This window comes from Aquila chrysaetos, chromosome 5, assembly GCF_900496995.4.
Source record: "Aquila chrysaetos chrysaetos chromosome 5, bAquChr1.4, whole genome shotgun sequence".
Classification (NCBI taxonomy): domain Eukaryota; kingdom Metazoa; phylum Chordata; class Aves; order Accipitriformes; family Accipitridae; genus Aquila; species Aquila chrysaetos.
The window spans coordinates 49,540,909-49,565,454 of record NC_044008.1 but is presented as its reverse complement, the minus strand read 5'-3'; the positions used below and the strand labels follow the sequence as shown (position 1 = coordinate 49,565,454).

General features: G+C 39.1%; 1 protein-coding gene across 2 annotated transcripts in view; it reads left to right on the top strand.

The window, feature by feature from the left end:
• FBN1 (fibrillin 1) overlaps window positions 1-24,546 on the top strand; it is a 158,934-nt gene that overhangs the window by 90,452 nt on the left and 43,936 nt on the right. For both annotated transcript variants that reach the window (XM_030014786.2, XM_030014785.2), the window contains exons 20-32: window positions 2,434-2,559; window positions 3,222-3,341; window positions 4,290-4,427; window positions 5,092-5,142; window positions 7,763-7,888; window positions 8,726-8,950; window positions 10,822-10,947; window positions 11,040-11,168; window positions 11,683-11,808; window positions 11,945-12,070; window positions 12,971-13,093; window positions 16,761-16,886; window positions 17,722-17,847. In XM_030014786.2, coding sequence (XP_029870646.1) covers window positions 2,434-2,559; window positions 3,222-3,341; window positions 4,290-4,427; window positions 5,092-5,142; window positions 7,763-7,888; window positions 8,726-8,950; window positions 10,822-10,947; window positions 11,040-11,168; window positions 11,683-11,808; window positions 11,945-12,070; window positions 12,971-13,093; window positions 16,761-16,886; window positions 17,722-17,847 — 1,668 coding nt within the window. The remainder of the gene's footprint in view (window positions 1-2,433; window positions 2,560-3,221; window positions 3,342-4,289; window positions 4,428-5,091; window positions 5,143-7,762; window positions 7,889-8,725; window positions 8,951-10,821; window positions 10,948-11,039; window positions 11,169-11,682; window positions 11,809-11,944; window positions 12,071-12,970; window positions 13,094-16,760; window positions 16,887-17,721; window positions 17,848-24,546) is intronic.

Below are 24,546 nucleotides of genomic sequence, written 5' to 3'. Positions count from 1 at the left end.
AATTGTCTTGTTCCATTACATGGTCCCATCAGAAGCCCATAACTTAAAACCCTTTAGATTCCTTTCTTCCACTTCTGCACTGGTGCATTGTTCCAGACCTCCTTTGCACAACTAATTAGAAATTTCTTCTGGTTTCCTGTTAAAATTTAATTGTGACCATTTTATTACCAGTTGATGTTGTATTAATATTATCCTTTGACTTAACACCATGTCACCACTTATCCACAAAGTATTTATGAAGAATCATCATATCCTTTCTCAAAATCTGTTGGCTAAACTATCCAAATCCACACTTTCAGTCTTTTCATAAAAGCAGAGGCTGCAGTCTTCTCTTGAACACAACTGATCTGACCAGCATACAGTGTTCTGATGAGGTCTGACCAGTGCCTTGTATAGTGATGACAGCAGTTCTCCATCGCCCCTAGGAATATCCTGCCTAAACTGATTATAGAGTGCATTCGTCTTTTCTCAAATACATGTTATACTTTGCAGTCAAAGTCAACCTCTAATTGGGAGTTACATCCAGAGCTTTCTCTTCTCGATAGCCTTCAGCTGATGAGTTCTGGTTTATAGCATATTATTGTTATTGGTCCCTAATTGCACGGTGGTTTTGGTCATTGGTGATTATATTTCATCTTATTTCTCTCATTCACATTGTCAAGATTAATTTAGTCTTGCATGATTCTCTGTATTGGTAATAACTTCCAGTTTAGTGTTGTCCACAGTTTTTGATCCCATTCATTTTTTATTTCTGCATTGCAATGAATATTTTATAGGACCAGTCCCAAGACTGATCTCTGAAAGGCATTGCTAATATCCTCTCTCCATTGTGATTACTCCCCTTTTTAATATACCCTACTGTAATCTGTCCTTCAGCCAGCTCTGGAACCACCTTAAAGTTCTTAAATTCCTTCCTGTTATCTCCAGCTTACATAATAATTTTATTTGGGTTCTGTATTCTCTACTTAAACCTAAATAGCTTAAGTCATCTGTGTTATCCCAGTCTAAACTATCCACTATCTTATTTTTAAAAAAATAGGAATTGATCTATCTTTGATAAAAGTCATGCTGTAATTCATCCCATTTTCCCATTTGCTTCTTTGGCTTTAATTATCCATGTCCCATTTCAGTGTCTGCCTGTAGCTTATGGCATCCCTTCTTTTCTCCCTATCCATCTGTGAGCTTTCCAGCTGCAACCCAGCCCACCCTGTTGCAGCCCACATCCATCCTCCATCACAGCTGTTTCCCATTCTTCCATAATGTTCCACCTGGCCCTCTCTCAATTTTTCTGAACTCCTGTGAAGCTTCCCACACAGTCTGTTTTATTCTACAAATCTCCCTGCTTTTCCTAGCACTTTTGCTGTTCCCAGCTGCTGCACTGACCCTCTGAGTCTTTCTAACTTCTCTCAACACTTTCTGAGGCCTCTCTGACTTAGCCAGTTATTCCTGTCTGCTCTCGGGGTCTCTCCTGTTCTTCACCTGCCAGTTATGGCCCATTGCCACCTTCTTGCAACTTCTCTCTAATGACCACAGCTCTTCCAAAGATTTCCTAAGGGCTCTTGAAATTTAGCACTAGCATTTCTATTTAAATTTTTCACCTCTGAAGCAAGTGTAGACTTGCATTGGCCTTGTTAACCATAACATCTATGACAGTTCAGAGCCAGCTTGGAAAAAATGGTGATTTAAAGACCAGGATGACCAGCAAACGTTTCGAAACCAATCCTCTCCTTGTTTCTTTCATGACTGTGGGGGCTGCTGTCCAGGGAATCAGAGACTGCATAGACCTATTCCACAATATAGGCAAGATGAAAGTGTGATTCCCAGCTTTATTTTGAACCATGGTGTGGCTGTCACATATTATGAATATGTGTAGAAAGGAAGTACGAGGTCTTATAAAAGCAAAGCAGCCTGCTAAAGAATAAAGCTCAGGAAAAAGTGAATAAAAATACACAAAGTGGGTTGTTTTTTTTTTTTTTCCCTATTTAAATAACAAAATTAAAATGTTAATTTTTCTCTAGGTAATATTCGTGTGGTTTGAATTCATGTAACTATTATTGTTTCCATTATTTTAATGATAGTTTTCATGAAGAAGGAAGGTGCAGTAAGTGGGATCTTCAGTATTAGTTTATTTGGAATGGGCATTTCCATTTGAAATTCCAAGCCTGTTGTCTACTAAAAGAATCTAGAAATCTTTTCAGTGTCTTTGAAAAATAGTGCAAGTCATGTGTGTGAGTATTCTCTCTCTCTCTCTCTCTCTCTCTCTCTCTCTCCTCTCTCTCTCTCTCTCAATCTCCCCCCCCCCCCCCCCCCCGTCTGGTCTCCTTTCCACATACACAAAATCTAATGAAATGTGGCTGTTGGGAGGGAAATTCTGCCCTGGCTTCTATTCCAGAAATGTTTCCTTTCTTAAAAAGTTCTTGATTTTCATTATAGACATTGATGAATGTGCGCTGAACATGCTGCTTTGTGACAATGGGCAATGCAGAAATACCCCTGGAAGTTTCACCTGCACCTGTCCGAAAGGATTTGTATACACTCCTGACCTAAAGACATGTGAAGGTAATTGGTAACACTCCATTTCATCCTAGTTTTATTCATTTGGGTTGTTCTCAGATTGTGCCAGAAACACTTTGAACCTTGATGAGGATATAATGTGTAGAACTAAAAAAAAACATAAAGAAATTATATGGGAAAGTAGGGGAATGAGGAGAGACAAGGCCAGAATGAAAGCATTAGGTAACCTCAGGGAATAGCCTGTATTAGGTCTGTACTAGCACTCTCCTTACTGACTGCTACCAGTGGGCCCACACTGTGCCAAGGGTGAGAAAAACTTGAGAAGAACCAAGTTTTACAAGTCTGTTATCTTGTGTGGAGAACAGAGCCTGACAGCTCCTAGTTTGAACTGTTTTTGAGCCATAGACAGGATGTGTTTCAGATCATTTAAACAGGACGGTCCATCCACACAAAGCAGGGCAATAGCTGGATATCACTGAAAAATGAGATGCTGCTTCCAAGTTCAATGTAGCTTTGGTACACGTGGTAGTATGTCATTAGGACACATGCATCATTAGTCTATTGTGAAGAGTTTCATAATAGAAAAACAGAGTATCAGGAAAAGTGGTCATGAGGAAAGCTGCTTCCATTTTTCCCTAAGCTGAAAAAGGCCGTATGTATTTTTGTTAACACTTCCTGGCACTAATGGTAGTGTGTTTCTCTTCTAGATATTGATGAATGCGAATCTAACCCCTGCGTTAATGGGGTGTGCAAAAACACACCAGGCTCTTTCGCTTGTGAGTGTTCTCCTGAAAGTACTTTGGATACAACCAGAACCATCTGCATAGGTATTTATTCTTCTGAAGATTTTATGTTTTCTGGATAAAAATGTCCACTGACATACAAACATTGTACACCAAGTTTAGAAAATATTTTAAAATAACTTGTGTAGATAAATTTAGTAGAAAATGTTACAGAAACAATGTTAAGAAAGTGTTTTCACTGTTACTGTGGGCACATAAAGTGTGACTAGTACTGGGGAGCGTGGTGTGTTTCTATGTCAAATTTGAGAGAGAGGACATTTTTTTGTAACAAATACAGAAATGCTAAGGCTACTTCTTCAGGGCTATGCTCACCCACTTAATTCCTCCTGCAAGAGGGGTGGACATGTTCTTGTTAAGATCTGCTCTCTGGAAAGGCCAGTTTTCTGTTTGAGATGGAGCACGACTAAGTTGGGTACAGTCCAGACCAGCTCAAGAGTAGCCACAGACAATGCTGTGACTCAGATACTCTGTGGACTCATAATTTCTTCCCTTACCTGTTCTGGCGGGACGGGAATTTATTGCTGTTGCCTAGTCAATGAGGAAAACTGTGGAACTATAGTTCTGTCTGATCCTTAGCTATCTCCTGCCACTCCCTATATGGGAAGATCAGATATCCAGACTGGGGGATCTGGTGGATTAATGAAAGATCTAGAACGGGTTCACATCTACCCTGTACTTCTGCATGTGCTTCTAATCTGAGTCATAATAAATACAATGACTCAGATCTTGAATGGTGTTGAGATGTTTCCTGTTAAAGTCAATAAGCATAAACTAGGATTTGCAAGGGCTCTGTGCTGGGGTGATTTCAGGCTATAGTCCAGCACAGAGAAGGATAAATTCAGATCTGATGTGGTAAGTCATAATGAAAGGATGATTCTTTTTCATGGTTAAATTCAAGTGTGTTTGCAAATATATTAAGGTATGATGCTAAACAATCTGCATGACAATACATTGGGGTTTTTTTCCGTACAGAAACTGTTAAGGGTACCTGTTGGCAGAACATAGTGGATGGAAGATGTGAAATAAATATCAATGGAGCAACTCTGAAGTCCCAATGCTGTTCCTCACTAGGCGCTGCTTGGGGAAGCCCGTGTACACCATGTGAACGAGGTAACGCTGTTCATTTTCCTCAGGAACCTAGGATTTTTTCTATTCAGAGGTTGGTCCAAGATTATTGTCATAGAAGTTTTGGGCACAGGCTAGACAAATAACTTTACTTTTTCTATTATCAAGCCCTCATTCCTTACTCAGTCTGAAAAAGAGAAGTCTTAATATTTGAGAGGTAGCATGTAGCTATAGAAGGTTCTAACTCTGGATTTTATAGAAAACATTTTACAAGTTTAAATTCTGAAGGGAAAGGACCACACCTATAGTGTGTAACTTTAGCATGGTTTGTCATAATTAGTGATCTAGAGGTCCTAATGATGTAGCAATAGATGCATGTTCCCCAGAGCTCCCAAGAAAATGTTTGCAACAAATGGATCTTTGGTGTGGTAATGGAGGGAGGACAGGGAGTAGCCCTTGTTATTATACTCTTTAGATTAACTGATGGGAAGCAAAAGAGGATAATGGCTGACACTCTATATAGAGTTTATGTAGTTGCCCCATCTTATCTCTTTATTATTTCAGAAAATACTGAGATACTGTCTAAGCACTCAGACTTCTCATAGCAGTAAACTCTAGATAATATTTCACATGATCAGTTTTGCACAATAAGTTAATGGTGAGTTTTGGACTGTAGCATTCTAAAAGTTCACTTTTGTTTGTTTTACAGACCCAATATGTCAAAAGGGATATTCAAGAATAAGAGGAACGTTGTGTGAAGGTATTTATTGTTGCCTTAACATGAATCAGAGCTTGAATGAAAAAATGCCAGTGTTTTGATTTAAGTGGTTAATTTAGCATAGAGGAACACTATGCCAAATTCTTACCTCGTGTAGTTCCACTGACTTCATTAGAGTTATGTCAGGGATGAATTTGGTTTCAGTTTGTTTAACTTTCCTACATACTCACAGTTTATCTCAAAGTACACACTTGCAAATATAGTGTCTACCAGTATAAGGAGATGGTTCTCTCTCTTCAAATACTGTTAACTGAGTAACCTATTTGGGCAAAGTATGCATCTTATATATGTTATAAAACATGGCAGTATTGATACAGTGGTATGACAAGCCATTACTATGCTTTAGAAAAAGAATGTTTAAAGACTATTTCACATGAACGGTTTTTGTTTGGTTGGTTTTTTGGTTGTTTTTTTTCCTTAACTTTGGCTTTCTTCCATGCAACATTATATGAGATCTGACATATTCCAAAGCATAGTTTCATTGTCTTCAAAAATTTAAAAAAAAAAAAAAAAGTCATCAGGACACAGTTAAACTTTGGTGAAAGAAAAGGTTAAAGATTTTTTGAATGTGTAGCTTTTTGCTTGGTATGAGATGATGCTATACTATTCTGTGAGAATTTAAGGTCCCACCCTATTTCATCTTCATTTGAATTGATTTGAACCCCTGGAAAAGTACTGCATATTTCCATAATATGCAGAAGCTCAGAGAGTCTCAAACTGCTGTGGGTCATCCTGACTGACAACATCTGACATGACACTGCAGTTAAAATATTTAAAAAAAATTACTCCCATATGTAGCTTCCATAAAGAAACATTGTTTTTTCCCCTTAACAAAAAATAAAATAAAAAACAACAACAACAAAAAAGGAACACCCTCACACATATTCTTTGCTTTCCAAATGATGACTGAATACCTTGGCACGTCTGTGCTGTAGACCCACTGTACATAACTTATCTGACCTCAGCAACACTTTCTGGAGTGTGTAAGTGAAAGAAAAGGAGGGGGAAAAAAAAGTGGCCCCACCTATCTGTCTTCACAAGGAAAGTCTTAGAACATTTTCAACACTGCTGGGATGGAAAGTTTATCCATCCAAGATGTAGACATAACTGTTTTCAGCATTTCCTTTACCAGCATTTCGGATTACATCTATTACATGCTTTAATCTTCCTCATTTCAATGGGACCTGGATAGCCCCAGATCTTGCAGAGTAGTTTCCTCTGCTTTTAACTTACTGAAGCCGTATTTGGGTTTCAACCAACATAAGCATTTTTCACGATAGGGGAAGATCTCTAGGAAATTTACTGGCAAGTGAGAGACAGGACAAGGGAGTAAGTTTAGTTCCCAAAAGGTGATAGTCAGTTCTCCCATACACAGCCCAAGTAAAATGAGTGATGGACCTTGTGCAAAGAAATAAGCAAACTAAATTGGCAGAGTTCCTCTGGTTTACGGCTGAGCCCTGGAGTTGTCAGCTGGAATATTGTTCACAGGCCATGAACTGTGTTTCAGTGGTTTCTAATAGTCCACTGGCTTTACTTCCTGCCTTCCAGTCAATATGGACCTTTTATTTATAATATCTGTTCAAGGTCAGGGGCCACTGATGTTCACCCCACATCTATCCTCCACCCTGCTCCATGCAGTTTGAGAGCTGCAGAGTCTGTTCGTGCGAGGAGTTTTGTCTGGAGGCCTAGCGAGTCCAACCTATCCACTTCTTGATTACTCCATACATGAGTGTTCAGCTATAGGTTATCAGAGTCATTCTTTTCTCATTTCTTGTTCTTATCATCTCCTGTCTTAAAAACTGTCATGCTTCATCTTGGGCCATATTTAATGCTAGAGGCTTTTTCCTAAAGGCAGTTGTGAAGCATATGCTTTTCACAAAGGACACCGGTGGGAGGACCCCACACTTAGATTACTAAACATTTATTTATGCTCAGGCCAAGCTAACACAGTTAATCAAATTAGCCTTACCCAAAAGTGCTAAATTTGTCACCTAAATATAGAAACATAATCTTTACTTAATGAAGTTAAACTCTGTGTGCAGTCATAAGGAGTTTATTTTAATCTATATAAAGTTACTAATTGCTGACAAGGTCATAGGGCCAGATTTCAAATGGTGGTATAGTTTCCAGACATGCAAAGGTGTGCCTGATATGACTCAAACATTAAAAATACAAAAATTTAAAAAAACATAAAAATTACAACATAACTTAATCTCATTGGAATAATGCATAATCTCATTATGCACTTACCTTTGTTTTTCTTTGTGCATTTGCTTCAAAAATCTGGCCCACAGTGAGTATGAAAATTGATATAATTTTTAAATGCCCCTCCCTTTTTTGTTACTTTTGAGTTTGAGTTCAGTATATGTAGGAATGGCAAACAGTAACGTGTATTATTTCTAATCATCAGCGGATTTCTGTGATTGTTCTGGCTGACTTGCATAGGAAAACCTAAATATTCTGGATTTTGTCAGGCCACGTAAACTGCTGTGATTTTGTATTTTATCCTAAAAAACAAACATTAGAATGTTCCTGTTTTTTCTGATTTATTCATGTTTAGCACGCTAGTTATTACTTTTATTCACATTTTGTTTGGAAATAGATGTAAATGAATGTGAGGTCTTTCCTGGAGTCTGTACAAATGGGCAGTGTGTCAATACCTTGGGATCGTTTGTTTGCCAGTGCCCCAGTGGAATGACTTTAGATGCTTCTGGACGGACATGTCTTGGTAGGTATTAATTCTATTTACAGGTCTACTAGGAAAGAGCAAATCTATGTGGTGAGCAATGTTTGCGCTGCATGTTTTCTTACAAGTAAGGAAAATTATTTTTGTCCCCATAAGTAATTTTCAAATGGAACCAATCAGGAACGTGAACTTAGTTCAACTGGAATATGAAGAGCTTCCAGTGGTAGTAGCTAAAGCCCATCACCATCTGCTAGCTGGTGAATAGCATTGATTTAGTTCCAGATTGTTCATCTGACACATTCCTACAGATCAGCTGTGCTCTTGGAACATTTCATCCGCAGCCCCACTGAAATCACCAAGGTTAGAAGAGGAGGGGTGGGGACGGGATGGGACACCATTGTGGGCTGGGACTCAGGCGTCTGAGGAGGGATGTGGTGTCCCTAGCCACACCGCACACCTTAATGGAGAGCGCAACAGAATATCAAAGTTTTGTATGCTGTCCATCCAAAGCACCTTTGTCCCTTTATGACAGTAAATGCCTAAGATTTGTCTCAGAACAAGGCATAGCTTATAGTAATTAAAAGGCCTTGTATAGGCATGGTAAGCTGGAATGCTTAAAATTCTCTTCTGATCCAAAATTTACTTCAAGTGTTGAGCACCATTTTTCAGAATGGTGCTTTAAACTTACTTCAGCTCTTAATTTCTGAGTTTAGCGTTAATATTTTGCTGTTAGAAATTATGCAGTGTGCTTGGTACACTCCTCTGAGTCCACAGAAACATGGAGCAAACTGTCCAGTGAAGGGATTCTGGAAAAGGATTCCTCTGCAGTGAACTAAATTTTCTCTTTCTCTCTCAACATATTGTTCAATTGCCCAACAGACATTCGCTTGGAGAGTTGCTACCTGCAGCATGAGGATGAGCAATGCACCTCACAAATACCAGGCCGACACCGAATGGATGCTTGCTGCTGTTCAGTGGGGGCAGCATGGGGCTTTGAGTGTGAGGAGTGCCCTCTGAAGGGATCACCTGAATTTGAAGCTCTTTGTCCAAGAGGATCCGGGTTCTCTACGAAGATAGAGATAACTGGGAAACCTTTCTCTAAAGGTGTGTGATTCATTTGTGGTTCATTGCCAGCAAATCCTTCTGGCTTTTCCTTTTACTCTTTCCTCAGACAATTCCTGTGGATTTGAAGATTTCAGTCATGGTCGGACACTTCACTCACCTTAAGGCACATTTGAAAATCCAATTTGATTTCATGGAAATTCAGGCCAGAATAAAACACAAGATAATTCAGTCTGTATCACAGGCCATTAAATACCATATAATATTGCAGCTTCAAAACATTAAATTTGTGTCTCTACTAGTGTCATGGTTTAACCTCAGCCAGCAACTAAGCACCACGCAGCCGCTCACTCACTTGCCCCCACCCAATGGGATGGGGGAGAGAATCGGGGCGGGGGAGGGGGGAGTAAAACTCGTGGGTTGAGATAAAGGCAGTTTAATAGGACAGAAAGGAAGAAAATAATAATGATAATAATAATATGACAATAATAATAATAAAAGAATTGGAATATACAAAACAAGTGATGCACAATGCAATGGCTCACCACTTGCCAACTGATACCCAGTTAGTTCCTGAGCAGCAATCCGCCCTCCCCAGCCAACTCCCCCCAGTTTATATACTAGGCATGAAGTAATATGATATGGAATATTCCTTTGACCAGATTGGGTCAGCTGCCCTGGCTGTGTCCCCTCCCAACTTCTTGTACCCCTCCAGCCTTCTTGCTGGCTGGGCACGAGAAGCTGAAAAATCCTGGACTTTAGACTAAACATTACTTAGCAACAACTGAAAACATCAGTGCATTATCAACATTATTCTCATATGAAATCCAAAACATAACACTATATCCCAGCTACTAGAAAGAAAATTAACTCCCTCCCAGCTGAAACCAGGACAACTAGAAAGGTTAAACTGTGCCTGACTTTGCCTCCTATGTTGCATCTAATGGCATCTCTGGCTGATGGAATAGCTTTGAAAACCTGGCACCTCATGCTACAAGAACTGGAACAAACTGAGCAGTCAGCTTTGAATGAGCAATCCTTTTTACCAGTGCAGGGTGCAATAACTTCTAATTCTACTGTGGAGCAGGCAACGGAGGGTGAATAATTTTGGGAATTTCTTGTGGAGCTACTTGGAGAAGTAGGGAAAAATGTTTCCAGTATGATAGCTCAAATCAGCAGAATTTAATTTACTGTAAACCAAGTCTTGTTATGACTGTTGTTGGTAAACTTCCAGCATTAAATGGGAATCACACAGTGACACCCTAGCAGCATGTGCTGAAAGCCATCTTTCAGGGGTTACCAGTGGGGTTAAGCTGGACGATGTCAGAAGCGCAAATGAATGTGAATATGTTTATAAAGAAAGCCAGTTACCCAAAACCTAAACATTCTGAAGTCTGAAAGGAGGGGAAAATATATATGAATGACAATTGCTGTTGTTAGTTTCAGCCTTAGTTTTATAAACAGTTACTAAGCCATTAATTATTCATAAAGAAATGTGACATGTGCTTTTATTTATGCTTATGTTTTCTGTGACTCATGGAAGTCACATTTTTTTCTCAGAAACCAGAAGACAGAGTGGTTCTTTTGAAAGCTCCCTTTGCCTTTGTAGGTTTGATCCTCTGTCCACTGAAATCTTACTGTTGACTTCAGTGAGCTGCAGATCAGATCCTGCAGGACAAAGGGGAGACTAATAACATTTTATGGCAGAAAGTGCTTTTGGCAATTCCAGTGCAGAGTGCCTATATTGTTGGTTAGGTGGAAGTCAGTACCAGTTTGTAGTGTGGTCTACAATTCTCCCAAAAGGAGGGGTCATTACCATGAGAAAGGATGAGCTCTGAAGTCAGCATTGTTCTTTTGTGCACTCTTTTTGTATGAAGTGATAACATCATATGTCCTTACTGTTTCATTTTTAGATATCAATGAATGTAAAATGGTCCCCAGTCTTTGTACCCATGGAAAATGCAGAAATACCATTGGCAGTTTTAAGTGTAGATGTGACAGTGGATTTGCCCTTGATTCTGAAGAGAGGAATTGCACAGGTAAACTGCATGGATATATCTCTCATACCTTTGATTTGAAAAGGAAAAACTGAACTCCTTTGAAAATACTGTGAATGTGTTTTGTGTTACAGATATTGATGAATGCCGCATCTCTCCTGATCTTTGTGGCCAAGGCATCTGTGTCAATACTCCTGGAGACTTTGAATGTGAATGTTTTGAAGGCTATGAAAGTGGATTTATGATGATGAAAAACTGCATGGGTATGTTTTTTATAGACTGTAGATGTGCATTAGTATGCTATGGGCTAGTATGCTATACATGGTTTATTTTTTGTTTATTTTGTATTTTCTTGAAGGTTTGATTGCACCTAGGTTTAGGTCCATCTCATTTTGTGAGTCTTATTAAAGCTCACTTTAACTTGATTTCCACCCCAAATGTGAATTCACAGCTTCTGCAGGATGCCAAAGCATAAATGAGGAAGGTTCAGGATTGTAGGATGTTAAATTTATCCCCACAATCCCCATTTTGCTAAGTGGGACACCGTCCTGTACTTTGAGGTTAGAGTAGATTAAAATTTAGAAGCCTTTTTTGAATTTATTTTATTTTATGTTTTTTTAACTGCACTGAGGTGTAAGGGATGACTAGGTGTAGGAAAGGCTCCAGAACCAATCTAGGCAGATGGTGCTGTGGTGGGTAGCAGACTATGGGGAGGGATGGAATGCTGCTGTGGCAGTGCTGGCCCCTGCAGTGATGTTCCTTGCCTTCTCCCCACAGACATCGACGAGTGTCAGCGCAATCCCCTTCTCTGCCGAGGCGGCACCTGCATCAACACAGAGGGAAGTTTTCGGTGTGATTGTCCTCCAGGCCATCAGATATCACCAAATATCTCTGCATGTATAGGTAAGACATGCAGGCAAAATCAATATTGTGCATAGCTTTTTATACCGCTCTTGTGCTGCAAATGCATTTACAATGTTTGCTTTAGTATCATTTTCATTCAGACCTAAAACGCATTCCTCTCTTTCTTTTGCAACAGACATTAACGAATGTGACCTAAGCACCAGCCTGTGCCGAAATGGACATTGTGTCAACCTGATTGGAAAGTATCAGTGTGCTTGTGACCCTGGATATCAGTCCACACCTGACAAGTTGTACTGTGTTGGTAAGGACAAAATCTACATGGGATCTCTAGCGAATAGGGAAGATAAAACACAAATAATTGATTAATTTTTAGTAGTTGCATAAAGGCATTTTTAACTGTGATTCAAAAATCTAGTACAGTCTGTCAAAACAGTAGGCAAAAAAAAAATGTGCACATCTATTATTGTGAGGAATGAATGAAATTATGGCAGTGATACAGTTAACTGTGTAATAAATTGTTTTCTCTAGTAAATCAATAATGATGCATAAAATAGCATACTATTTTAAATGGCCTAAGACTTCAGACTTTGATCATTAAGAGGGAATATACCTTGTTAAATCTTGAGTTCTATGTTTTATTAAAAATCAATGATCCTGACAGACCATGGAGTAGAATGTGGTTCAGTTGAATTTTTCCTAATTTGGTCTGGAATTGTCAGAAATATAGGGCCTTTCCAGTAAGTATTTCCTTAAAGCCATGTTTTGTAAATGACATTTAGCTTAAATCACATATTGTGCACTCTTTTATATGCCTACATTTTATTGTGTCACGGAAATACATGAAAAATCCACTGGCTTTAATTCTGCCTAGTAGATAAGTTTTTCCCTTGATCCTTACAAAAACTTTGTTGCCCTCATGATGCTGTGGTAACCCAACAGTGGTATTTTTATATGTAGAAAGAGAATTGCAGAGGTATTTGTGTATGCAGTCAGGTAATATCATCTCTTTTCCTCCTTGGTTTGCCTCACATCCATCCTAATGCTTATACTTGCAAACACTCGAATGTTCAAGGAGTGTGCAGATATCAAGTGTAGATTCTGGATTGATGCTGTTCTGGGAAGCTGACATAAAGTGTGTCCTTGAAATGTGCTTTAAAGTAAAAAGTATTGTGGGTTTTAACTGTAATTTTCTCCTTTTTAGATATTGATGAGTGCAGTATAATGAATGGTGGCTGTGAGAACTTCTGTACAAACTCAGAGGGCAGCTATGAATGTAGCTGTAAACAAGGCTTTGCACTCATGCCAGACCACAGGACATGCACTGGTAAGGGAGGTTTGGGGAACTTTTCCACTGGAAGGTTTTATTTCAACAGTTTAAAAATGGATCTTCTTTTTAAGATTAAAGCTATTGTAACAAATATACTGGAAAAAAAAAGAAGTAATTAATGCATGGAAAATGAAGTTCTTTTTCTAAAGTAAACATCTCCAAAGTATCAGAATTGGACAACTGTAGACTGAATTGCTTTGAAGGGAATTGATTCTTCATAATTTCAGAAAGTGTACAAGTTGATTCTGAGTTTTATAACAAAAAGCTGTAATTTTTTCAGTGGGAGATGAATTTTCTCCTTTAAGGTACTATATTAAATCCAAATCCAAAATGTGTTAAAGTCAATGGAAAGAATCATCATGAACAGAAGCCAGAATGCTCTGCATGTGTACTGTATGGTTATGTTGGAGAGAGAATAGACAGAAATGCTAGAAAAGGAGCTGATTGCTCTGTTCTGTGGTTGTACAGTATCTGCTTTTAAGCAAGCAAGAAAATTCATATTTTTAATTCTTTGTTTAGTCAAATGCAAGTATGCTGCATTACTTCAAAACTGAATGACTTTCAGACAAACTGAAATGTGAATAGTGTGAATCTTTCTTAGGAAACAGCTCTCTTGCACTCTTAAACAGGGTTTATGAGAAAATTTTCAGAGTTCTGTAATGGCCAGTTGTTCTCCTTTGGGAGTCTGGGAGTCATAATCCCAGTAAGTGAATTGTAGTTGAGGATTTCCACATAGGTTACTGGAAAGATAATTCTACCCTACTGTTCTCTTACTTCTTGCTGCACAATGACTGGCCTGCTGTGGCATGTGACTATTTGCCAGCTGTTTGCCAATTTCATCCGAGACCTCCTTGAAGAGGATGAGAACTATAACAGGGTTAATCCCTTGGAATAGAATTGCCTTTGTAGTTGAACAAATGGAGAATTTTCTATACTGAATTAATAGAGAGAGCTCACATTTAGAATTCATAAATATTTATAGACCTCTGATCAGGGTCTCAATTACCCTGAGGCTACTTGCTACCATTCCAAAGGGTAAAAGAGCCTTAAAGCATAGTTAAATGTAGTTTTCCCTCCCATTGTAGTTTACACTGTCAGAAAGATGTTGAAGTAGCCAATCTTCAGCAAACATTGAACCCTTGTTCAAAGAAATCAATTGGAAAGAGTTCAAATTTGACTGACCCTGAAATTAAGTATTTCAAAACCTAAAATATTTAGATTAGAAATAGTTTCCTTTAGGTCAAGTTAGGCAAGTTCGCACAAAAACTTGCCCAAACGTTGGTGTTTGGGGCACTTGTTCAATGCAAAAATAAAACCAGTTGATCAAAATTGTGCCTCAGCCAAAATCTAAACCCAAGTGACTGGATTAGAAGGACATGAGAGGGAAGGGCGGAGCTGGGGGGAGCAGGGGTCTCTGGTCCACTCTTCTGTTTTCATGTTCTTGGCTTGACTGTGTATACTTGAACAGTCTAGGGATCTCAAGTCTACTGGCTAGAAACAGTTCTGTGCTTTACTGCTGCTTGCCCTTAGCCACCAAAGACATCTCTAAACCCAAAAACAGAGCGGATCATTTAGAGCACCTTCCTGTATATTAAACTAAAACCTTTGAAATAGAGAACTATCATCTTTCCCTTGTCAAAATGAAAAAGGGGAGGAAGCAGTTGCCTTTGCTGTGAGGAGGGCGTGGATTCTCAGTGGTTTTGTCCACGAATTAACTTGACCATAAACATGTCCATAGAAGTTTGTAGTCAGATCTTACCTGGGTAAGGAATAAAAAAGCATCTGATCTTAGCTGTGAATTTTTGCATATTCATATCCAGCCTTGACTCTGAAGAACAGAATTTCATTCATAGGCCAACCAGTAATAGCTATTAGCTATTCATTTTCATACTCTCCTCCTAAGAGAGACTTGAATGCAATAGTGAACACATAAAAAGGTTTAAATAGCAGAAATACCAGACACCTTTGGATGTCAAGTCAAACTCTACCTAAGAAAATATCCAGAGATGTAAGGGGTCACCTTCACCTACCTAAAAATGCTGCTGCCTTCTCTTGAAGAGATGTTAATTACATATATAAGCATCTGGTGAATATTCAAAATCCACATGCTGAAATTTTGCCTCTGCCCAAACTGAGTGAAAAATAAGAAAAAGTGTATTTTGTGACATTTTCTACTCATTGCACTGCGTATCTGGTTTTACTGTTAGATGTTTGTGCATGATACGAGATATAGCAGCACTGTGACCTGAGTATGTGAAAAACCTGTTTTACATTTTAGTTTGCTCTCTGTGTGAACATGTCCTATCTTTAACATCACACAAAGCTGGAAGCCATTACGGAATATATTTCTTGATAATTGAGCTGGTAAGAATGCCGTTCAGTTCAGTAGTAGGTCAGGTTTGAATTGGTGAGGTTATGCATAAATAATCAGCTCAGTTAGGAGAAACAACAGGTTCTTTGTCAGCTGATTTTCCCCCAACTGTGAAATTAGTACAGTGACAGGTTAGTAAATAAAGTTCTTTATTTCTGTCATTATTATCCCCATTTCTAGAGCTTAATTCTGCATGTTAATTCAAATTCTGTTCCAAATTAACATTTTCAGGCTAATGTCCATGCCAACATTATTTGCCTGTTAAGATGAACAGGGACTGGTCAGCCTTCCTCCTTGCAGAAGTTGTGTATCCACACAAGCACTAGCTACTAGAAATATGGAAGAATAATGAACATAATATTTTAAGTTAAAGTGAGTTCATTTTCTGTAGCTGCATAATTACTGCAATCCACAATAGAACGGTCTGGTAATGAATTATACCGTTTCTCCTGGAGGGGGTTCCTGAATCTTGTCCTTTCTGTGCCAATTTTTTTCCCATGTTATCACTAGGCAAGAGTTTCTGATTTTTGCTCTTGCTGGTCTATGTTGGTGCTGACACAGGGAGATTCTGAGGATTTTTACAAGGAACACTAATATAACCTCAGGGACTCTGAAAGATTTCAGATCTTAGCATGGCTGCGTTAACATAATAAAGTGTCTGCTTCTGCAGCTTGGCCCCAATTAGTGATGGCCAGTTTCGTGAACTGAGAAAACAATTTACATGCTGGAGGATGTAAACTATGTGGCTGGCCTGGCCAGTCAGCTGAAATGCTAAAAACCCACATAAAATCTCGTAGTGAAATAAATGTATGTACTGTAATTATTCTCATCGTGAGTTTGACTCTGTGTTTCCAGTTTGTCACCACCCTTGAGACCTGTAGAGGTATTGTGCATGTACGATGGCTTTTTTAAGCTCTGTAAAGTCTGATATTTTTGTCACTGAATTTGACTTCAGAGCTTCCATTGACTTCAACAATGATGGATTGCATCCAAGAATCTCCAATTGTAGGTGGCCATGTGGTGTGACAAAGGTTCTGGGTTTTTTTTTTTCTGTCAATGACTTTTTTACCTACAAAGTTGGTTCCTGTTCCCGCTGGAGTCTGAGAGGAATGTTTGCCACTGAGTTTACCTGGAGATGAGGAGCCTAATCATCAGGACAATTTTGCAATGTACCATTCAGTTATTTGCAAGGATTTGTCATGTTTATCAGAGCATTAAAATGTTTGCTTGCCATGATTATGGTTAGCTGCATTGCAGAAAGGTAGCGTATTTTAATCTGATTTTTCCCTGTAGATATTGATGAGTGTGAAGACAATCCTAACATCTGCGATGGAGGCCAATGTACAAACATCCCAGGAGAATACAGGTGTCTTTGCTATGATGGATTCATGGCATCTGAGGACATGAAGACTTGCATAGGTAAGTGAAAGTACATATATTCCAATCTGCATTAAATAAGGAAAAATTATTTATTAAGGCACTATTTCCAAGTAGTCAGACAATATATTCAAAGAGTATTGCTCTTATGCCCTAATTTTGGCCACCTGACCACAGGACCAGCCCCATTGCACAAGCTATGTTTATCAAATGTAGATGTAATCTCTGTATATCCCTGTAATTGGGATGCAAACATGGTCATCTATAGCATTGTATCTTTGGGTCCTCTTCCAGTGAGGCTTTTATGCGCTCAGATGAAAGAGTGCTTACAGAAAGGAAGTGCTGGTGGATGACACCGTGGAAAATTTCTAGCAAGATAAATCACCAGTACTAATTTAAACTTGTCTCTAAGACAAAACTACATGCAAGTGCTGTACGTTGGTAGACAAAGTAATGAAATAGTGTATCTCCAAAACCAAATTTTCACATTTAAATTAAAAGTCTGGAGCGTATTTGAGGAGAAATGTTTGTACAAAACTAGATAACGTATGCATGCCTATATAAATGTATACACATATATACTTATACATAGAAAGCATCAATAAATAGTCATAGTCATTCTTTGGATAATATGCTGACTCTTAGTCTCTATTTTTAAGGAAAGTTGGAATTAAAGGTATGTTAATACAGATATAGTAATATAGCAGTGTTAAACCAGATCTCAAAATGTACACTAGGTAAGGAATAACTAACCTAAGCAGTTTTCTTTTTGCATACGTAGACCCATTTTTGTACCAAAACATCATATCTCAAGAGATTTTGCCAGTTACTTTCTAAGAATTTTATTTAATGAATCTTAATTCATGCGTTTTTTTAGATGTTAATGAGTGTGATCTGCATCCAAACATCTGTCTGAGTGGAACCTGTGAGAATACAAAAGGCTCATTTATCTGTCATTGTGACATGGGATATTCAGGCAAGAAAGGCACAACTGGTTGCACAGGTATGTTTTAAAGTTTAATTATTAACTTTTAGTTAAACTCATGAGTCTGCATGTCTTTTTTTCTAGTGTTCAAAACCTCCTCTCACTGTGCTTCTTTTCACTTATTTGTGCTAAATATTGTCTCTCTTATGCAAATTTGCCAAGCTTGTGTTCTGCTGAACTTCAGCGGCACAGCATTCAGCCTGATGCTGCTTCTGCCGAAACGAGTGACAAAATGTTCACTGGGAACAAAATGGGGCTTATTACTGCATTGTTGTTGGTCTAAGAGAACTGAAAATGCCATTGTCTGTAATTTGACAGACTCCTAAAGACCTCAGTGCATTTGGATTAGTTAATTGTATACTGTGCATGTAAATAACAGGTATCTGTTCCAAGCGTTATTTTGGCAAATACAGATGGCTTGAAATATGTGCTAAAATACATTTTCAGTTTTTGCAAAGTGGCAACAATACAGCTACTCAACTACATTATGTCAGCAAAATCAGAATTTGCATTATTTCTTGTGCATTATTGCCAGCAAATAATTTGCATTATTGCCAGCAAACAGAAATGAGATTCAAATATACAGGCTCTGAGGGCATGATATTAATAATCCTAGTGCTGGTGTCTCAAGCCAAGGTGTTGAAAATCTTAGGCTTTGCCCAAATATGAATGCAAACATATGTTTAATATAATTTTTAATGTAGACTTAGGGTAAACACATTTCTGGCAATGTCTTTGAGACAAACTTTTATTCTTAGTCTGCCCTTATTGTACAGAGTTAATAATATACTTCTGTAAGTGCCCCAAATATATGAAGCTATTTTTCTACAGCTGTCATAGAACAATCTGAGAGCTGGAGTTGTACTTTGCATGTTGGACTGTGGACGAATAGTTGTGCATTAGTAACAGCTGCCTTTGACTTACATACGAACTGATCTAAATCCAAGAAATCCCTAATTGTACCCTGTAGACCAACATTTCAATGTTCTTTGTTTCTGTGCTAAATTATATGAAGACCTTCAGTACTCTAGACCTGAAAACCCTTGTGCTGATCAGTTACACATGGTGCAGCTATCACTCCCAGCGTAAGGAGCAGTCGGAAGATGAAGCAACTAGTAGAAGGCAAAAGACAAGAGAAAGGTCATGGAGGCAGGGGAGGAATCTGAGGTATGGCTTCTGGGGAAGTGCCTGGAAATAGCCACCATTTTTGGTGTCATGTGACACAGGATAATGGCAAATGTCCCAAGGAATACTTTTTTGTTAGCAGAGAGGCAGGGAAATCCCTCCCTCCTGGTCCCAGCCAAGCCCGGCCCTCTGGATGGACGCTGTCTGCCATGTGGCTCTTGAACCACCTCACACATCTTTATCTTTCCCTCAGCCCATCCTCTGCTGCTTTTGGCTATATGCCAGTGTCCCAGGGAGGATGGCACTCTCCAGGAAAACCACCAGGACACCTTAATTAAAACAGATGCTGTAGAGGGGCTCAGTAGTTTGAAAGAGGCCAGTGGTCTAAGACAAAAAGGTGAAGTATCAGCTGATATAGCTGAGATGGGACCATACCCAAATCACAAAAATCTTTTGGATTTAAATAAGAAAAGGGAGAAGCAGAACAGGAACTTTCTAGGTTAGTTTCATGCTGGAGAAACTGTGTGGATACAGGTCCTGTTGTGGCTACAGTGTGCAGATTTTCAAATTCTGTTTTTTAAAAAGTCTGATTTACTGGTGGAGACGTTTGAATTCCCCACCTTGTGTTTGCACAGTATTAGAGCAGAGCTGAGTTCCCAGGCTTAGGTACTGCAGACCATGAGAGCATCCTTCAAGACTTCTTCTGGAGGGACCTTGCCAACAGCACCTTGATCCCAGGATCCAATTTTTATCTTACAGACAGATCAAAAGCATCCACAGTTTTTAGGAACTCCCATGAAAAAAAATTACAAAAATGTGTACAACACTCTGAATGGGAGGTTCTCTTTTTCATGAGAACTACTAAATAACATCCTCTGGGTTCCATTACAGTTTTGTCTAAATATTTCAGCTCCCTTGTCATTACCGATTGTTTCCATTTTAACAAATAAACATGTTTTTTTCCCCAATCATTTAACAGTATTCAGAATCCACCCACTGACTTACATTCCCATCCCACACAGATGTTAGTTCCCCCCCTCCTTGGTTCTCAGTAAGAATGTGGACAGAGTTTAGTAACAAAAATATAATTTTTAAAAAATTATGCAAAAATCTACATTGTAGGTGGAGGTTTCCTAGGCAAAGTGCTACGAATGGTTTAATTTTCATTCACAAGGCAAACTGTGGCAAGACTGACTTACAGCACTTCATTTTAGATTTTTCTAGGCACGCAATAGTACATAGCCCCTAGAGAGAAGATTGCAAAGTTTTCCCCTATCCCAGTTCCAGATTGCCCAGCTTTATGACAAATATCTTGTCTCTGCTTTTTCTGTCAATAAAGTATACATGTACTTGTGCAGAGATGAAATCCTATATTGAGACTTCCATTTGTATTTTGTGATTCATCACCACTCTGGATTATTGCCTGTAAATGTGCAATACTTCACTATTGATGGAGAGCCTTAGATTTACTTGCTCTGATATTTTCACAGAGGAACAAATTCTTCTCTGACTCTCTCCCATCCATCCTTGCCAGTTATGGCTGTGTGCGCAGACCTCATGTTCCTGGTGGAGCTGTGCTTGTACAGGCTTAAGGGCGCTCTTCACAAAGTCAAACTGAATGAGGTGAACTTGGGGGCAGAAGTTGCCTAAGATACTCGTCAGATCAAAAATAAAGATGCTTTAAAAGTCAGCTGGATTTCTCCACAGCAGGGTCAGGGAGTTGGAGGGCTGAGACCAGGCTCTGACTCTGCAAGGGCCATGCAGGTGCTGTTTGGAGAAAGGCTAGTAGAAGATGTTCGGCTGTGGCCTTGGTGTGGTGTGTGAGGTTGGAGAGTTTGGTCTTGAACATTACTTGCTGTCATCCAGTAATGATGATGATAGTGGATAAAGGAGGAGCGAGCGCACAATGCATGCTTGCATGGCTGACAATAACATAGTTATAAAGAGAAGGACACCTGAGATGGTGAAAGGAAGAGGTGAGCCCTGTCATTTGCCCTCCAAAATAGGTCCATAAAATTTTGTGACTTGTATAATGTGCTTGCCTCTCTCCCCTGCCTTTGGCTTCTGGCCATTAATAATACATTGTGTTTCAGTCTTGATGGCACAAGAGAGTTCTGGTATCAGTGAAACAAATACATTTCCCCTTATGAACCTGGGAGCTGGCTGTGTCAGGCCAAATACCAGAAGATAATAATATTAAGATGCTGCCCGCCAAATGGGGGTATTACAGAAGGAGCATATTGTGAGTAGGCATCTGTCCAGCAATAACATGCTGTGCCCCAGGCTGATGTCGCAAGGATGGATAGCAGGCAAGAACTGAACTGCCCCATGTGAAACTCCAAGAGGTGCTTATGGTGCAGTATGCTGTATAAAATCCAAGAGTGATTCCAAAAGAGAAAACAATTTTATAGGTATAGAGATCAGAATAGGGGAATTTTTCCATATATTTTTCTACTTGTGTAAGTGCTAAGTTGAAATTCACAGTCTTCTCCTTCTGAAAAGCCTTCCCTTTTACCTACCTGATTACATGGGCAGTGACCCAGGAGGAGGAAATGCCTCGTGACTTCCACCAGACGACTGGCCCTGTGGGAATCGGGCCCAAGCTTGAAATACCAGTGAAACGTCAGTGTGATAAAATGTACAGATATGCAGAGAGTGCCAAAAAAATAAAAAAGTCAGAAAATGCTTAAGGGATTTGCATAATTCATGACAAACAGTACTGATTTATAGGTGGAGTCTGAATTAAATTCACACTTTGCTAAGAATCCTTTACAGACTATTCAAGCCCCCAATGAAACCTAACAGAAAACATAAATGGTACACATTAGTACTTTGAGGATTTCATGCCCTGTGATGAACGTGTGAATTTTCATGGGTTAATGTTCACTCTCATTCTGTTCAAACACAGAGGAATGACTTGGACGTTTCCAGAGCATAGGTGAGAATACAGTGACTTATCCCCGTGCTCCTCTCTGGCTGAGTTTAGTGATCCAGTTCCAGACTGTGTAGGGATGCGCTGTGCAGATACCGGCTAGCCGTTTCTTTCCTTTGGTTGCCACGTTTGCAAGCATAGTGCCAACATGACGGGTACATATGACGTGTATTTTTACTGCACATCCACAGCCCTAAAAATTTGTGCCTCTGTGATTAATGGAAGAGATGCTTTATTAATTGCCAAAGGCTTGAGAGAAAAAACATTTGTCCGGAGAAGAGATCTGAAGGAGCCAACAAAATGGGGTGACTGACAGTTTTTTTTCCCCAGAGTTCTTGGGATTGTTATGATGTCAGATCTGCATATTATTTGTCATGCATATTCTCATCTGTTGTAGGCAGACAACTCCCTTAGTATTAATGGGAGTTGTGCAATTACAAAGCTGAGAACATGTGTGCAGCAGGACTGGGGCACAATGGGACCGGCTGAGGATGCAGTGTCAGTCTGGATTGGAATGTCTATTTTCCTTGGATTGTCACAGCCTCATACTGAAGGCAGAAGGAGAAGGTTGATATAAATCAGTGACTCACTCCTTTACTCTTTAGTGAAAATCCCCCTGAAGTCAATGGGAATAGGCCATCATTATGTGAAACCCTGACTTGAGTAGTGTCCTCCTGTGTGCTCTTTGGGTCATGATACCTTTACTCAGACCGAGTAATGCCTTTCTCTTCAATTATATGAAAACAGTTGGGAGTATTTGAAGAGTATAGTACTGTTTGTACTGCCATGCAGACAGCACAATCTGGACTCTTGGTCTTATTAAAGATATTTATGTTGAGTTAATTTTTCCCCTACAGAGCTGAACTTCTCCTTTTTGTTTTGTTCTGTGAAGCCATAATTCAATACTTATGGCAACATAAATCCATATTAAGCTCCAGTATAAGCAGGCAGAAATTCCATTGATTTCACTGCCCCATTTACACAGGACCGTGTTTGGTCTGAGAGCTCTTTGTCTTGGAAATAATTGCAATGCAATAAATTTAGGCTTATAACTCAGCTGTTCAATGAAAGGAGAGAATAGGGATTATAGCAAAACAACATCTGAGTTAAATGCAGATAGCTTTGAAAATAAGTAAAATCTGGGATGAAGCCAGTGATGGTATTTTATTTCCCTCAATCAGCTTTCATTTAAGTATCTGAAAACCTTTCCATACATCAATGAAATAAGCCTTGCAATGTCCCTGTAAAGGTAGATGATATTAGAAAATATATTTTGCATTCCCTATTTGATCTTTACGCAGGCAAAAAGCACTGAAATCTGTTGAAAAATTTTCCTGGAAAAAAAGCTGAAAAGGATTTCAGGATTTTGTTCAAAGCAAGTGGAATGGCATTTCAGTGGATGATGTCTGAGAAAGTTGATCCCATTATAAATACCCATGTTTGGATGTAGATTTGCACTTGCAGCTCTCATCCCGCAAAAAATTCCAGGCTTTTTAGTGTGTGTGTCAAACAGCTGACGGGGGAACAAGTGTCCAGTGGAAGGGCATCAGTGTCATGGTGCTGCTGTTCCCCTGAGATGTTAATGGGGGCCTTCAGGTGCAAAGTGTTAGCAGGTCAGTGCGAGGTGGGATGGAGTCCACAGTCCCTTTATGTAGAGTTGAAAATTTGTTTTAGATTGCCTTAAATTTGAGCCTGAGAATGACTTCATTGCGGTGTAGCTGTTGCATGCAAGTCTCTGTTTGTGTTTGCTGGTGGTTTAAAAAAATTCTTGGCAGAAATCTCTTCACCGATGATGTTTTTTGTGGTGTTTTGTTGTCTTCCGCAGGGTATAAGGAAGCATGTGATTGTTTATATGTCTCAAAGCATCAAACAATCAAATACAGTACAATCTTAATGTTAGCAGTGGTTTAACAGTTTGAGTTTTAAAATCATGTAAAGGTTAAAATATAGAGTGTTTGCCTCAGCTTTTTTATGTCAATATATACTGTAGCTGACCTCTCAAAATTCCTTCTAATCTTTCCCTTCAGTTCAAGCCAAAATGAGAGGGTTTTTTCTGACCACCCTTAATATTTTTGACAGACACTAGTTTTCTGTTTAGGGTGATGTTATCTTCATATGAGTTTCTGCACATGCTAAAGGCAAATATGCTCTGAGATTATCTGCTCCTGACCCTTTTTTTAAGTTTTAAAAAGTAAGTGTCCATTTGTATGTTTTCAGACTTGTTGGTGCAGTCAACATTCATTAATAGTAGATTCCAGCTGCCAGATTTAGATCTATATCTAGATGTCAGCGTTCAGATTATGGGAATGCTCATGTCTAAGGTTTTGATTCAGAGCAATGCCTCATTTAGAAAGAAACCCAGAAAAGTAAGATTAGATGCAGTTCCATATACAGAATTAAAAAACAAAACCAAAAACACTCCTCCCCCCCAAAAAAACCCAAAACCAAACACAAAACCAAGCCACCAAAAAAACCCCCAAAGCAACAGTGGGTTTGGGTAATTTCTGGACTTGAGTATTGAATTGTAGGATGACAGACGTATGTTGTCTGCTTCTCAGAGTCATGTGTAGCCTTTGTGAAAAGACAAAACATATGTACAGAGCATAGAGAAGGGACACAGAGCCTTTTGTCTAAATAAGGGTAGGCAGAAAAACTTAAGA